Source organism: Anopheles ziemanni, chromosome 2 (assembly GCF_943734765.1).
Source record: "Anopheles ziemanni chromosome 2, idAnoZiCoDA_A2_x.2, whole genome shotgun sequence".
NCBI classification, from domain to species: Eukaryota; Metazoa; Arthropoda; class Insecta; order Diptera; family Culicidae; genus Anopheles; species Anopheles ziemanni.
The window spans coordinates 52,049,620-52,066,168 of NC_080705.1; the positions used below are offsets into that span (position 1 = coordinate 52,049,620).

The window sequence follows — 16,549 nt, forward strand, 5'->3', positions numbered from 1 at the left end:
GCAGTCAGCATCAGTGTTTCCAACGTCGTATGCTAGAATGCCATCCAAAACGATTCCGTGCCGTGGACAACAGCGAAAGCTTTCGGATGTCGCGCTAAGTAAGCGAGAAAGTTCTCCACTCTCAGTTTAGCTTGGTTGCTTCCGAGACGGTACCGGCATCACGCCATCACTGGCCAGTGGCACAGGTCGACCGGTTTTGTGTCAGTGGTGTGACCATGAGGCGACGTCATCATATCAGTTTTATTTTTTCTCTTCCCTCATATTCAAATCACTCCAACATCCTCCCTATCAACAACGGGGCATTATTAGGAGGGCGCCGTTGGGAACAGCGCCCAGCACAGTTCTATCGAAAACAGGATCTCAAAACTTGTCCCACCGTCTTCACCGATCAGCAGCGAGCGAGCCGGAATGAATGTGGAAAACAAAAACAACAGCTAGCGGGCGACGGTTGTGGACCAGTTTGAATCCGTAAGCAGATTCCTTTGGCTGGTTCGATTGTGAAACTATAAAAGATTCCGTCCGTGGGAGGGTTGGTATCAGTGTTTCTTAGGAAGAGCTTTGAGCTGGTATCACTGGTGACCGGATATTGTGTTTGCGCGTTTAGATTGATGGTGTTTTTGAGTTTGAGTTTTTAAAGTGAACGTTGGTGTAAAAGCATAGCTGTTTGTGCAATCCTGCCCAGAAAGGATATTTTATCCCTGAAGTGTGATCCAAACTCGTCTACAGTACTATGGTGAGTGTTACGATTAAATTCTTCGAGGAGTTTCCCTTTCCCCAGCAGAACTGACCGGTTGTGCGTTCCCTTTCCGTTAGACCACGTACACCGATAAAGGCCCGAAACCCGACGGTGGCAAGTTTCTCTCGTTCGACCACATTACGTTCTATGTGGGCAACGCCAAACAGGCGGCCAGCTATTACACAACTCGCTTCGGCTTTGAGGACTACGCCTACCAGGGCCTGGAGACCGGAAGCCGCCAGCTGGTGAAACATGCCGTCCGTCAGAACCGGATCGTGTTCGTGTTCGTGTCGGCGTACGAGCCGGGTCACCGTGAGCTCGGAGACCACCTGGTACGTCACGGAGACGGAGTTAAGGATGTTGCTTTCGAGGTAGAGGACCTCGACGTGATCGTGCGCCGGGCGAAGGAGCGCGGGGCCAAGGTGGTGCGTGACGTGTGGGAAGAGTCGGATGAGCACGGTACGGTGCGCTTTGCAACGGTGCAAACGTACGGCGATACGGTGCATACGTTCGTCGAGCGGCACCGCTACCGGGGCCTGTTCCTGCCTGGATTCAAGCCTCCACTGCACACGGATGTGTTGCTCCGTCTGCTGCCAACGGTGGGGCTGAACTTTATCGATCACGTCGTGGGCAATCAGCCGGATTTGCAGATGGAATCGGTTGCCGCGTGGTACGAGAAGGTGCTCATGTTTCACCGTTTCTGGTCGGTGGACGACAGCCAGATCCACACGGAGTATTCGGCCCTGCGCTCGATCGTGATGACCAACTACGAAGAAACTGTCAAGATGCCAATCAACGAACCGGCAAAGGGGAAGAAGAAGTCACAGATCGAAGAGTACGTAGAGTACTACGGTGGAGCCGGCGTACAGCACATTGCCCTCAACACGAGCGACATCATCGGAGCGATCCGAAATTTGCGTGCCCGTGGCCAGCAATTCCTCTCCATTCCCGACGCGTACTACGATCAGCTGCGCGAGCGACTTAAGTCGAGCAGTGTAAAGATCAAGGAGGATCTGGCGGTGCTGCAGGAGCTGAAGATTCTGATCGACTACGATGAGAACGGATACCTGTTGCAAATCTTTTCCAAAAACATGCAAGACCGACCGACACTTTTCATCGAGGTTATTCAACGACACAATCACAATGTAAGTAGTCTTTTCTTTAGGAATCTAAACTGAGCAAAAAATGATGAGTTATTTTCTTTTAATTTTTCTTTTGGCTAACAGGGTTTCGGTGCAGGAAACTTCAAAGCTCTATTCGAGGCGATCGAGGCGGAACAGGAAAAACGAGGAAACTTGTAAGCGGTTCAGTTATGGATGACTGATTTATGGATAATCCAATCAACAATATTTGCGTTGGAAGATTTCAGTTGCAAAACATAAATAAAGCATAGAATAAAAAGTGCAATCATCTCAATGTATGTGTATATTAAATGATTTTGAGAAAAACTTTGTTCTTTTCAGAAATTATATATTGAATTGAATTTTATCAACGCAACTAAACATAACAATAGATAACATGTGCAATATATAGTCGAATGGCACATCGATGGCTAAGGATGGCCCGAATCATTTCTGGGTGGGAAGAAAATCGGGATCCCAAAATCCGGGCGGCGTACTGTGAAGCTGAGCCAAACGACACGAACGGCACCCTCGCGGAAGCTTCGAACGCGCCGTATCGTCCGAAACACCGCAGGAAGTATGAAAATGATAAAGCTTAGAGCACTCACTACACAAACCTTGCGGAATTCGGCCGAAGGTGGCACATTGCGGCTGAACCGTTGCTCCCAACGTTGGTAACATTCCTTTTTTATCGCTGGAAGAGATTATTGTTGACTCATTACTTCACATACTGTAGTGGGAATTGTTAATGTGCAAATTACCGTTTTATTTTGGCCGTTATTATCGACTGTCCGAACGCATCTGCATCTTTCCATTTTGCTCTCACATCATGCAATGTACCCATAAATAATCCATTCTCAGGTGGTTGTGATTCAGCAATGCTAATAATTGTTTCTTCCTTCGGTGGCACAATAACGACACCGGGGCTGTCCTCATCAACGTAGTTGATATCGGTGCTTTGAATGGCAATATCTTCCCGTTTGGCCATCGGATGTTTCAACTTTGCTGATTTAGGTTGAGTCATTGGCTCTTTTTTGATTTCTGCACCCGAGCAAAATGTCTGATCAATATCATAATCGTCATCATTGGCTGTTTGGGGATTGCCACCTTTCATCTTGCTTTCGTTGACCATCGTATTACTCCTTTGAACAGGCCGATCCTGGCCAGCAGCACCTTCGATCAAAGTGGACTGTTTTTTCATCCGTAAACTGCGTAGAAATTTTGACCGGTTTGATGCAGAAGGCGGCGTTGGAATAACAAAATCATTCATCAGTGTCTCATCGCTGGTCGACAATTCCGCTACCGTTTTCTTAACCGACGGCTTCTCGGGATCGGCAAAATACAGTTTCGTCTGACGCAACCGATTCCCCTCGAGCAGGGAATGGAAACGCTTCAGCGTAACAGGTGTTTGTTCCGTTTTGGGGGTTCCTTTTGTTACATTTTGCTTTTTCGACGTCCATTTTCCGCTCGCTCCCTTCGGTGTGCTAGAGCCTGTAGACTTTTGTTCCATTCTAAGCGCAGGGTCAGGAGATGGAAACTCATTACTCAGACGACTTGCGCGAAGAATATTTCCCAAAGGTTTCGAAACATTCGTTGAGCAAGTGTTCATTGCTTGCTGAGCTGTCTGCTCGGATGCTGAAGTATTTAAACATTCAGGCAAGTCCTTTCTGGGAGGACTTTGTGTGAGGGCGAAAAAGGATTCTTCCGAATCGATTATATTCTGTTCGAGAATGGACGCTGCAGTAGTAGACGTTTCTGGGTCTGATTTGTACGCAATAATGCGAGAGTCTTCCAGCACTGAAATGTTCTCCTTAAGTTCCGAATACGATGCATCAACGGAGCGGACTTTTCGTTTTTTAGCCAACGCTTTGGAGGGACTTCTTTCGGCGATTTCGGCCGTACGATGCCGTTTTTCTTCAAGCTGCTTATTGAGGTAATCAATTTCGATCTTCGCCTTATGTTGTTTGTTGTGTATTTCTGAAATTAAAGTTTTTTGATCATAAACCTGGATATCTTCATTCATAATTCTCTCATACCATATGCGTTTTCCAATATGCGATCGATGTACACAAACACATCATCATCTACCTTACTGAAGTGACTGTACTTCACGAGCAAATTGCACAAGTTAACCATATTTACAATTACTTATTTAAGTTACGAGACAACACTACACATTCTAAAACTAAACTATCTTTCAAGTACAGTGATTTCAATACGTTTCCTTTTTCTTGCGCAGCAGACTTTGGGCAATGTTTATTAAGAATATCACGTCTGGCACAAGATGAATAGAACATACCTTGGGCCCGCGTTTTTGTCGAGGGATAGGAAACTGATTTTGCAAATATCACAAAACGAACTCAAAACTAGTGGTGGGAAAATCCAATCCTTACGGGGAATCGAACCTATCGATTAAAATCTATTCTGAGATCTGAATCTACAAGTCTGAATCCCAGATAGAGCGTGCATAAGAATGTATGGTCCACATTATAAGGATGGATGAACCACAATACAAGGAGGCCTTTTAGCTATCCAGCCTGCGAGGTAATGGAAAGGGACCCAACAGGAACGAGAGGAGCGCAGTGAGCGCGATGAATTTGGGATCGAGGTTGATTCGCGGATCAGAGCCCCGAATTGGAGATCTATAGCACAGGACCAAGCATTATGGCGTAAATTAAAATATAAATACATAAATTATTAATATAAATATTTTGCCCCGTACGGACTTTGATCGAAACGAGCTGTCAATTTTCATGCCTGTGTAAAACATATCACGCCAAATGTTCTTCTTCTTCTTCGGTTTTGCGAGCCAGAGCCAAAAATTCCTGTGTTGTGATATATATGAAAATTTACAGCTAATGTTGATTGTCTCTACTGCAACGCAACTCATGTTTGAATCGAGTCACATCAAATTCAAATAGATTCAGATCATAACTGACTTAAATCAAGGCAGAATCGAGTCAAATCGAGTTCCAAATGAATCAAAACTGATCCGAGTCCGTTAAAAAGGGACTCATTCTTTTAGAATTTGTAAAGAAAACGAGTCTTCGAATCTTCCGAATCTCGATTATGCCAACACTACTCAAAACAAAACATTGCCCCGCGCTGAAACAGCAATCAACACAATATCTGTTGGTACCATTTTAAACTTGATGTAGTCCTCGATTTGTAGAGTTTTGGGTGAAAAATTACTATCAGTGCAAAAGAGAAAACAGAAACGAGAATGTCTTCACCCACCGATCGAAACACCATGGGAAGTTCTTCAAAGTATGATGACACAAGTCCGCCATTGTATCACAGCACGGAGCGTTTCAACCCGCTGGGATATAGTACACCACAACAGCAACAACGAGGACATGCAGCTCAACAACGAAACTACTATTCCGTGCAGCCTAAGTACATGCTTCCACGAACCCGAGGGTTTCATAATCGAAACCGATCTGGTCAGAATGATTACCACAATCGTTCGCATGGCGCTTCTCAAGAGCACGAAGGAAACGATAACGATATGCAAGGAAACTCGCCCGCGGATGCAGCACGGCAAAACTATAATCGCAACTGGAGAGGGCATCAAAACAGGAATCAACGATTTGGAGGACAAAGGAATCAGCACAATTTCCGACAAAAGCATCAGGTATCTCAAATCGTGTTGAAATTTAAACAAAAAATCGTCTAACCCGACGGGTTTTCGTTACAGGCCAGGGGCACATCCTGCAATATTGAAGACTACTTTCATCCTTCGATGCTGGAAGATCCTTGGGAGTTTTTGCTGCGTAAAATTGGGCGCGAACCTAGCGAACGACCAGAACGCTCTATCATAAGGGATAGCATACCAGACGGGAATGCCGGTGATGAGGAATCTAGTAACAGCGCGGACGAGGCATCGTCGCAATTGATTGGCATCGGTTCGATTTGAGGAATACGAATGGATTTGAAACACGTGCAACAAAGTACAAGAGTCAATATTTTATACTGTAGTATATTGTACATTTGTACGAATGCATTTAATTATAGGTAGAAAATGATCTCTACCAGTTTTATGAAATAAATACGAAATAACAGAATAATTTATTGACTGAAACTTCAAACATTATGCTTTGTTCAAGTAACCTTGTTCAATGCATTCATACTATGTATTGATGTGTTGGTGTACACCATGTGCATGGGCTGTACTAAATTCCAAAACAAATTGTTTCAAAAATTAGGATTTACGGAAGACTCTTCATTGTATAAAATTGTTCGTCTTCAACAAACCTTTCTCTTAAGGAATCTTTTGTTCTAATTGGTCAAGCCACTCAAAAGTTATTAATAAATTGGCTATTTTAACCACTATTCCAAATTGTGACCAAGGTTTTTTAAGCTTGTTGATGCCAAGGGGTGTCTAGAGACAGCAAAGAAAGTCTGAAACAGTCGTTCAGCGAACGCGGTGTGGTTCGGTGTTACCTTCCAGATGTGGTCTATGTGTTTCTCGCTTGTGATTGATCGTACGCTGGAATGAAGCTGTCTAACAAAGTGATGCGAGTTGTAGAATAGAATGCCTGTATCATCAGAACCCATTTGTGTGATCTAAAGCGTACTTTCTGTGTAGTATAAAATTGTATCGTATTTGATCGTGAAGTTCGAATTCTGTGTAAGTGTGCTGTTTTTAAATGCTTATTGATTATGTTTTATTTGTGCGGGATAATGTTGTAAATAAACTATGATTCTTAATAATTGAGCGAGAACGAAAGTGCGAAAGTATGAAGCATGTTTTTCATATGCGCTTAGTTTTTATTGTGATCATCATCGAGAAAGAAATTGCGACCGTGTTCTGTAATATGTATTGAACAAAACCGGCGTGATAGGCTTTTTATAAAAAGATTCGACTTGGTTTTTGAAATCACGCGTTGAAGAACATGAATTGTGCAACAAAAGTGATTCCATCAAAGTGTGCGCCTGCAGAGAGTTCTCCGGATCTACCGATGGTAGAATTTATGAAACAGTCACAAAGCGTGCCCCGTTGTGAACCTGATCGCCTTCTGCTATGGCGAATGTTTCCTTCTATGGTTCCCCAAATTCCTTCCATGAATTCCAGTCCCGATTATCGATGACTCGATCTATGAATCGTACGAGCCCAAAGTGCAGCGGGCGCTTGTATGTTGATTGAGGTTTTGTGTTTTGCTTTCCGCTCGTGTTCCTTGCTCTTGAATGTGTGTGGTACTGGTGGGTAATCCCGCCGCTTGTCCTTGTCGTGCCGTTTCAATCCTCGAATCACCATCCTTTTCGTTCCCTCTTGTTTTCGCATCCGAGGAATATGCAACGATATGCTATATGCAACGGCGCTGGTTGTTTGGCTGGTATGCGCTTCTTCCCGGCGGCGCAACGGCACTGACCCACACACCATACAACATTAGTACACGGCAAGGTTCGAATGTGGCTCGCCAAACGTGATGCGTCTTGCGGAAACCAGCTTCACGCAGACGGTCCGCGAATTCGTTCACGTTTTAATCTTCCTTTGCGAAGATAGTGTCTGAGGTTGTTGCACACCGACGGTGGCGGCAACAGGTTCATATGCACAACTTATTCCTCCTGCAGAGTCAGCATCTTGAAGCGTGTGCAAAAAGGGCGTTCGACATAACAAAGGAACCGGTGTTTTTCGCTCCGCATGCCAGTCAAGTCTCCTTGTGTTTTTTTTTTAAATTTCGGTCGTTTGCTGTGTAGTTGTGCGAACATGGGCTTTCGTAAGGAGAACGTTCTCCTGGTGTGAGTGTAAATAAAACAAGATCCGTAGAGATGCGGACGAAAACAACATGGACTGGGAAGCTGTATTTCACGGGGTTGACAATCATCGCACACAGAGCGGGTTACAGATGTGTTTGTGTTGAATCAACTGCACCGCTCCCGACAAATGCATGTTAATGCAGCCGCACGTTTGCGGTCGCCTGTGTGCAGCAATGTGAGTGGAATGCAGAAATATATGCATTCTGATGCATTATGCATGGCCCAGGACCGTGAAACCCTCCGACAACCCTAATACGCTGAATGTGATAAGCTTAACTGGCTATTAACGAATCACGTTCGAAATGGACATAATTTTGGCTTCGTATGCAGACCCCTATAATCAATCATTAGCAACTATTTTACAGAGGATATTGTAATGCTCGTGCTTCCTGCAGCAAGTTCAAACATTTCTAGTGGGCGTGTGCGGTACTCGAAAGAATCGATATGCTAGTCATAAGGCCTTCTGCATATTTCAAAGGATTGCTACTACCTTCTGCTTGACCCCATGACTACCTCCTGTGGGAAGTGCTGGCTTCCATAAATGTTTTCGAATTAAATTTATTCATTGGTAAATGTATTCAAACTGGCCAAGAAGAATACTTAATCACAATCTTTTACTACTTATATACTACTTAAATGAGTAATATTTGATTATGATTTGCTTCTATTTTAAAGGTCTCGTTGTATCGTGTGCTGTGCTGGAAATTCCTTCTGGACGAATAAATCGTTTCGCCCTTTAAGCCCCATTTTTCAGACCTTTACCGCCCACTAATCCGGTTTGGTCCGCTCCCTTGACTGACCTACCGCCAGACCTTTGCTCCGGTCCAGTGTGCTGGTCGGCTGGTATCGACGAAGGAAGGCGGTCGGCCGCATGAATGAAAGTTAATCTCTTAAGACGATCCACGATGTTTGGGGTGCCGATGCTGCTTGAACTGCTCTTGCTGCGAGCTGTGGGCTCTTCACACGCCTCAACAAACAAACTTCTTCGATTCAGTATCTTCGCTTGCTCGAGCAGCGCCATGGAAAATTCTAGCCCCAAGCAGGAGGGGGTTCCCAAGGGATTGAAATACTGTTTGTGCTGGTTGCAAGAAGAGACGCACTTTAGTTGATCCTCCAACAAGGTACATTCCACAACGCAATGGTGGTGGATGAGGTTGAGAGGAAACTCAATTCTCCCCTTGGCCGCCCTTACACTGACCTAGCCGGGCAGGATTTGTATGCTATGGGTAAGAACATGACAACGTCGATGTTGACGTACCCAAACATTACACATAGTCAACCCCTCATTCTTCACAAGGGGCAGCATGTGAAGAAAGTGCGCCTCGCGTTGACCCGGGATGGATATGGAGGCGTTACTACAATATCGTTAATTTATAGGGTTTATTTCCCCAATTAATGGTGTGTGGGTTTGTATCATGCGGTTGATTAAAAAGCTAGAGGAAGATTGATTTTATTGCTGCAAAACCTTGCAAGGCTTGTAAGAAACAAAGAATGCGGAGATGCTTGATGCCTTAAAAATATCTTTAGCTAGAAATCTGAAAATCTGAAATGTGTTGTACTGATTTGTTTACTTTCATTAAAAATATGCAAAGGAATGTTGAAAAGTATTATTCTGTTTTAAGGTATTACGGGCGTTACCGTATTGCTAATGTAAAAAAGTATAACGAAATAATTTTCTTTTATTATTTTTTCCGATTTTATGAAACATGCTTCGTGGAAATCGTTCGAGGAATTCCCCAAACTTCCATTCTGAATATATTGGCTAAAGCTGGTTGCTGTCGAAGAAAACTTTCCAGCATTCACCGTATCGGAATAGCTGTGCTTCTGTCAAGAAACCTTCAAAGTCTCCGACACTGGTGTATTTGTCGTGTTCATGCTCCCCCAGCAGCCGGCCAAAGCAAACAGATGCAGAAGTTGCATTCCCCTCCGGTCGATCTTCTCCGGGAGGGGAGGCGTTAAAAGCCTGCAGGGGTTTTCTTCAAAACAGCATCTCCACCATCACACCATCGCCGCAGCTTTGTTGGCTTATCCCGAGGCCACTGCAGCATCGGAGCATTATTTTCTCCCCACAAATCGCCTGCACTATGGTGCCTTATGGACCGCGTGCTACTTCCCCGGTCCGACATCTAGGCAGCGCCGTGCATAATGGGGACTTTGTCTTCACGCTCGCGTTCCTTGAGCATCGAATTAGAAGTACTTTCATCCGTTTGCAGCGTACACAAAGCTGCTGCCGATGTTTAATTCTTCTAGACAGATCGAGCTGAAACGTTCGGAGCCGGCGAGGGATGATGGGTGCAAAGTTCAACGATTCGGTACACACCACGGTGTCGCGGGGTGCTTGCGTACTAGTGTTGGTGAGCTGTTTGGCTGCATCTGGCTGCATTTGCATCTCCACCGCAGCCGTCGCCGCCTGTGTATGCTGCACCAGGTTCGGGTTTCCGTTTGATGAACTCCGTGGATCGGCGTCTGGTTTTTGTCTTGTCCCCGTTAGGTGGGGCGGAACTCGGCACCATATGGTTCTTATTGCAGTACACAGGACCGTGCCATACGATTGAATTCCCATACGTTTCGATGCGCTAGAATCTGGGAAAGTTGGCTTTCAAACGATACGATTTACACCAATGGACAACGAAGAATAATGAGTTCACAAGCTTTAATAGAAAAAATCAACACCAACAGCCAAAACTGGTATTGACAGGTTCAATTAGAAGAATTTTTTTTCCAAAATTATTTGAAAATTTTCAAACATATTTTCATGTCAAAATTATGTTTGAAAATGTTTACAGATCTTTTCGGAAACATAAAACCGTAAAGAAATAATGCGACCTTTTATCCCTAGTCTTATTGCGTTATATTTATCTACCAATGCTTGTATACTCGTCAGTGATCTTTTCGTACGGTGCTGCTTTTTATTATTGTCATTTGTAATATGATAATTCATTTTTGTTTTGAACATTAACCAGGCACGAAAGCGTTGCCCACAAAGAACACAATGGATGCAAAACCTCGTCGGAACTGGCATAGATTTTACAAAACCTGAATTTACTGAAGAAAGCTGTTAATTAATGTTAATAAGTAACGGAGAGAATGGTGATAAGCAGTATCGAGAAACGATTATTCTGCAATCAGTGATAAAAATATGTAAAATCCAATTGTCAAATGTTTTGATATATAATATATAATCCATAAAATGTAAATTTATTACAAAACATTTTATTTTCAATGAGGCAAACATAATTTAGGGCGGTACATAGTATGTGTACAATGTACAATGAAATGTATGTGTTGATTCGTTCCCTTATCTATAACTGTGTTCCCGCACAAATGAGATTATTCATGTAAAATTGCTGTATTAAAAAGCGCGCGCTTCATACATTTTAGGTTAACCAATCAAACTATTCGTTTTTCGGCTGTAAGAATATGTGAGCTGCAAATATTTTATGCAAACAATTTTTAAATAATTTCAATTTCTATTCCAATGGCTCGACTCGTATTGAAACGTTTCGTTTATTTTTGAAACCGGGGGGTGTAAAGGTATTTTTGGCTTCCTCTAATTACAGCGACAAGCGCTTTTAGCGATCGTGAATCGTTGCTGGCCCAACCCGAGAGTGAGAACCTCGAAAAATAATAAACCCCTCGGGGTTATTAAACGCTCCAGCACTTTTTCAATTCGATTCCTCCATATGTTTTTTTGCTGCTTCCAGTTTGAAACCCAACCACCACCAAGTCCCCTTCTTGAAGTCGTTTTTGCTGACGGGGGTTAAAAATGTGTATCGGAATCGGGCGATCGATCGTACGAGGGCGAGAAAAAATCATGTTTCGCGAGAGGAGCACCCCCAAATAACAAAAGCAAAAGAAGGGTACATGCCGGTACCGGGAAATGCCGGAAAGGTGTGCTTCTTCGACCGAGGAAACCGAGGTGGAAAAGTGGTGTTTTTAATATGCTGTGGCGGAAGTCGGAAGGGAACGGACACCGGCCACTCTGCGCCAAAGCAAACGTTGAACGCTGGAATGGAACCGCTTTTGGTGCGCTTGTACGTGTGTGTGTGTGTGTGTGTGTGTATGTGTTTGTATGCTAATGCGCAGCGGCATATCGCCAGCTCGCATTTGAGCCTCATCATCAGCGCGATGTTAGACACGAAACATCAATTTCCAAACAGCCCAATTTTTGTCGGCTTGGCGGAGGTCACGCGAGCGGTGTATGTTTTTTCGTGGTTGCAAAACGACTCCACACTCTCGGCGCTCCCCGAATCCTCCACGACATGGTTTGGTCTGATGTTGTCTTCGGATTTACTTCGAACAAGCAAGCTCTGTGTGCCTCGAAAGTGATCGCAATCACGCACACCAGGCACCGCAGCCCTTTTTCGTTGGTAAACGGCTTTGCCAGAGCGAACGATCAATAGTAGCATGGTTCGACAACGTTTGCTAAAAATCGGGCAATAAATTTGACAACTGGCTCGGGCTCTTACCATGTCCGTCAACGCTAACTCCTGGCAATACATTATGGAACATATTTTTAGACGAATTTGATTGCCCCAAATAAACGAAATTTATTCACTAACATAAAACATGTTTCCATGTAACTCACGTTTTGTAATCATTTATAAACAACACTTGGTACACTGCAGACGAAACGAATATAAAGCCAAAAAGGTGGTAGTTGTTTTTTTTTCTAGAAAATATTCCGCTCTCTCGAATCATTGGCCATTGCAAACGAATTGACAAGCAAAGTTAGGCATAACTCCCACAATCCTGCTTGAATATTCAATAATTGTATCAAATGGGGAAAGAACCGCTTTCTGCCGAATGCATCGTGATGCATCTGTGTAAAACCATCGTTACGCATCAGTGGCATTTATTGACCAACCCCTCAGCAGCGGAAGCAAACATTCATTCAACCATGGTACCACCACGGAAAGGTTAATCATTTCGCCCATCTAACTCGACAATGCGTCCAATTTTCTCGTTTTCCGGTACACGTGTGCGTGTGCATGCTGTGTGCAGTACAGGAGTTCGTGGAGTGCAACTAACCGTATTAGCTATGGACTCAATTGCATGTGGGGGTGCATTTCGTCGAACCGATAACGGGTCACCTGCGGCAGAGCTCGCGATTAATGTTTTGCTGCTGGTTTATGCGTTGCCTGATGTTGCAAACACATTTTACATTGCGTCCAATATTCAATTTTCTATGTTGCACAGTTGATGTAAACAACTTCATATACTGCTCTTGGGGGTTAGTCAGACCGTTCTTTTTGATGCAGTCGTAGCGCGGACTGCGTCTCTGCAGTAAGTAAAGAGCGATGGCACGTTTCGCTGTGGGACGTGTTCTATATAGAATATTTACCTTGCATGCGACTCGCTGTGGTTGATAAGGAAGATTGATAAATGTATTTATGAACGACTTCCGTAGAACGTGATTAAGCGGAACGCAGGAGTTGTTGAACCGAGCGAACACCACCCACTTCCTCCATCTGTTTGTAATGATTTATTAAAACCGTTTTATTTGGGACAGCTGAAGCTAGTAATAACCCTACCAATGATTGCAAAAACAGATAAACTTTTGACCCTAAGACACATGAAGCACTAATTTTGTCTCTAACGCAGCCAATTTTGTCTGTAACGCGTCTATTTCTGCTTTGAAGTTATCTATTGTTGTCTAGGATTTCAATGTTTGGATTAATGTAAACAGTGGCTTAAGAAAAGAAAATTATTCAAAAATTTTAACAAACATCTTTAAAGACTAATAGTTTAAAATTATACGGACATTATACGGACAGGGTATAAACATTCGACGCAAGTGCCGATTGTTCAAATACGTTTATTTACCTTTGTATATAGCTACAGAAAGTATTTCGAAACATGCAAACCAAATTTACCTGGAAAATCAGTAAACAATAGATTGTAACGAATACATCATAGTGTTGAAGCATACATTTTTTACTGTTTATTACTATTGGAGGCGATTTATTTTGTAGAACAACTACGAAAACCTGTTTTAGTTTTCGACTAGAGACCAATCTGACCACCTTTGCATCCGAGACAAAATTTACTTCGAACGCATCTAAATTGAATAATGCTTTCCGTTTCCCCTTGAAAACTGTCGGTCCTTATATTTGAGCTGCACAAATTCTATGCTTCAACCGTATATCACTAAATCTTACTTATCTAAACGGAAAACAGCATTTAGTCTACGAGAAGTTGGAGGAGTTTATACGGAGGGCTCATATCTGTAAATCCATTCTCTCTTTAATGCACCATGTACAGCAAAGCGTCTTCAGCGTTTGAAGCTCTTGCGTTATGAACATGTTGTACCGATTACGGAACCCTTCTTCCGATCCGCATCAAACTGTTCCGTTTCAGATTGAACATAACAAAAAAATAATAATAATAACAAAATCTGATGCCTAAAACAATTGCGTCGATAAAGCAGCGAAGCGGATGCGTAAGCCACGTGTGCGCATTAACCCCATCTACGCATCGTCTGGTTAGGATGCGCGCTCTTTTTTAACGCTCTCCCGAGAACTCGGCGCACATACGCACCAACCACTTTTCCACCCTTTCCAGCCCTGTGTGGACTGCTGCTCGACGGTTTTCTAAGAGGGATTGCCAGCCGGCAATCCGTGGCCCGGAAGTGAGGTTTCCATTCTTTTTCCTCACCTCAACCCACTCGCTGTTTTTATTCTGCCATGAGCCCCTTTTTTTTCTTCGGCTCGACAAAAAGCTGGAGTTGTAGATGGTTATTGGCTGGTTGCTTGGTGAACCATGAGCCTGAGCCTCGATCTCGCCGCGCTGAGGAAGGGTACGGGGGAGGTTTTTTGGGTGGAAGTGAATTCATCCCGCGTATGGCGATAGCTTCCGGTTAGGCATGATTCGCGCAATAATGATCGCTTGGCAGTACGTTCACGTACGTGTGAGTTGAGGGAGGGAGGGCTGAGGTTTTAGGGCGTCTCATTTCTCGCAGAACCGGGTGTGGGTGTTTGCTGTCGAGACGTGAGTGTGCATGGTTATGATGGCGTTAGATTAACTTGCATTTTGTTGGACCATACTTCGCCAGCCGGTAGAATGTGCATTTCGCTATACGATCACATATGGGTTTCCTACGGTTGACCAACATTGCTTCTTCGCTCTGAATTGTACCACCGATTCACTATACAACTTCACGGAGAAGTTAAAAAAAATAAAATAAAATAAAAAATAACGTAAAAATTCTTCCCTCATCTCTCCAGGTTGATGTTGTTTAAGCCAAGCGCCGAGAAAAGCAGCCTGAGACGTAGATGTGTATGACAAGTTGAACAGCTTGCCTGCCAAAAATGATAATTGTCAAATGTTCCACCGCTAGTAGTGACACGCGCGATGGTGCACGTCCCGCAGCTACCGGTTCCGGATTTCGGCAGGAAGTGCCCAAACGCATCGGCCGGAAGTGGTGAAATTGGAATCGAAGAAAATGAATGAAACAAGCCAGCGGGCCGGGGAAAAACGCATTCAAAGTGTATCGTCAACATCGACGAGTGGAGTGAAAACGGAAAATAGGTGCTCCGAAAAAGGAGTGTACGTGTGTGCGTGTGTGATGAGTATGTGTATCGTCAGCCGTTATTGTTTTGTATGATCTTTCAATTTTCTAAAAAGAAAAAAGGGGAAAAAGAGTGTACGTACGCGGTGTGAAGTTGTTGGCTGCAACTAGTGACGAACGTGCGTTGCAAATTGAAGTAATTGCCGTGCCCTAGCGGGAAAAGCGGGGTTCGGTACCGGAAGGAAGAAAAAAGAGCAGTCAAGACGCAAAACTGCGACTCCCAACAACCTCCCCCGCCAACGGAACCAGCAGTGGTTCGAAGAAGATTGGAAAATTGACGGCCCGCCAAGATGGGACTTGCATCATCGAAAGCCGTCAATAGCATCGCGGTTAGCTCTCACGGGGGTGCGGAGATGGGCAACGGCAAGCTGAGCAAAGACAGTGTCATCGTCGAGACGGGCTCCTCCTACCCGTCGGGGGATATCCAGCAGCAGCCATGCTCGATACTGCCCTCGCCGTCCGGCAGCAGCGGCATCGACACCTGGAAGTCGTCGAGCTGTCACGTCCGGCAGGCGAGCATACGGTCCCGGAATTTGCAGCCGATGCCAGATGCCGGCGAACTCGATCGGCGATTCGCGAAAGTGTTGGTAAGTGGGGCCGAAGTTTCGATTTTGCTGTGCGTTGATGTACATTCCGGAATACACTCGACAGGGGACGGTATAATTATTTATCTGGCCAGCAAATAGCCTTCCAGATGGCTCACATTTGGAGGTTATCAACCAAAATTTAGTATATTAAAATAGGCTAGCCCTTAGGATAGTTTAAATTAAACAAAAACAATGGTATTTTGACATTGTGTGGTTTGGCAATTCGCTTCAAGATTCAATTTGTATTCGCCGAACATAAGCTAAGCGTGAGACACTATACCTTGTCAATTTTTACTTTCATGTTCCGACCTTTGCTGTCGCTTTCCGACACATTGCAAAGTTTGCTATACATTTTAGCATAAGCAGACTACTTAAGCTGCTCTTCTAGAAATTTGTCCGTAGAATAATCGTTTTGTTTAAATGCCAAAAATTATAATTTTGGGTTGCAAATATCAAAGAATATTTAAAAAAAAGGTCGTTAGTTCTAGTGTTGTGCTTATCGAATCTTTTGACGAGATTCATTGATATGAATCTTTCACTTAAGATTAATTTAGATGGATTCTTGAATCTTTGCGGATTCGAATCTTCAAAACTTAATGAATCTTTCGAAACCTTAACGATCTTCATGAATCTTTCATGGACCTGTAACGAATCTCCACGATTCTTTCATCGGCGTGGACTATGCGACCAAAAAACAAAGGTGGTCTCTCTACCCAGTTTTGGCTGATCACTTTTAATCAGTTGGTGTGTCTTTGGGATTCATGAATCTCTCGAC

General features: G+C 43.9%; 4 protein-coding genes across 4 annotated transcripts in view; 3 read left to right on the top strand and 1 right to left on the bottom strand.

The window, feature by feature from the left end:
- Positions 1–730: 730 nt before the first annotated feature.
- LOC131293830 (4-hydroxyphenylpyruvate dioxygenase) lies at positions 731–2,037 on the top strand. Its single transcript, XM_058321884.1, has 3 exons — positions 731–739; positions 814–1,881; positions 1,963–2,037. Exons 1-3 carry the CDS (start codon positions 731–733, stop codon positions 2,035–2,037), a joined length of 1,152 nt encoding a protein of 383 aa, XP_058177867.1.
- Positions 2,038–2,189: 152 nt separating this feature from the next.
- On the bottom strand, positions 2,190–4,109 carry LOC131291382 (uncharacterized). The gene is made up of 3 exons (XM_058320588.1): positions 3,894–4,109; positions 2,619–3,834; positions 2,190–2,551 (listed from the first exon to the last, which is right to left on the bottom strand). The coding sequence occupies exons 1-3, from the start codon at positions 3,991–3,993 to the stop codon at positions 2,305–2,307; spliced, it is 1,563 nt and encodes a 520-aa protein (XP_058176571.1). The 5' UTR covers positions 3,994–4,109; the 3' UTR covers positions 2,190–2,304.
- Positions 4,110–4,944: 835 nt separating this feature from the next.
- Positions 4,945–5,773, top strand: LOC131293831 (uncharacterized). The gene is made up of 2 exons (XM_058321885.1): positions 4,945–5,491; positions 5,555–5,773. Exons 1-2 carry the CDS (start codon positions 5,081–5,083, stop codon positions 5,771–5,773), a joined length of 630 nt encoding a protein of 209 aa, XP_058177868.1. The 5' UTR covers positions 4,945–5,080.
- Positions 5,774–14,849: 9,076 nt separating this feature from the next.
- Positions 14,850–16,549, top strand: part of LOC131281882 (formin-like protein) — a 29,186-nt gene continuing 27,486 nt past the window's right edge. The window contains exon 1 of the mRNA XM_058311243.1: positions 14,850–15,774. Within this exon, the coding sequence (XP_058167226.1) occupies positions 15,478–15,774 (297 nt within the window). The 5' untranslated portion in view covers positions 14,850–15,477. The remainder of the gene's footprint in view (positions 15,775–16,549) is intronic.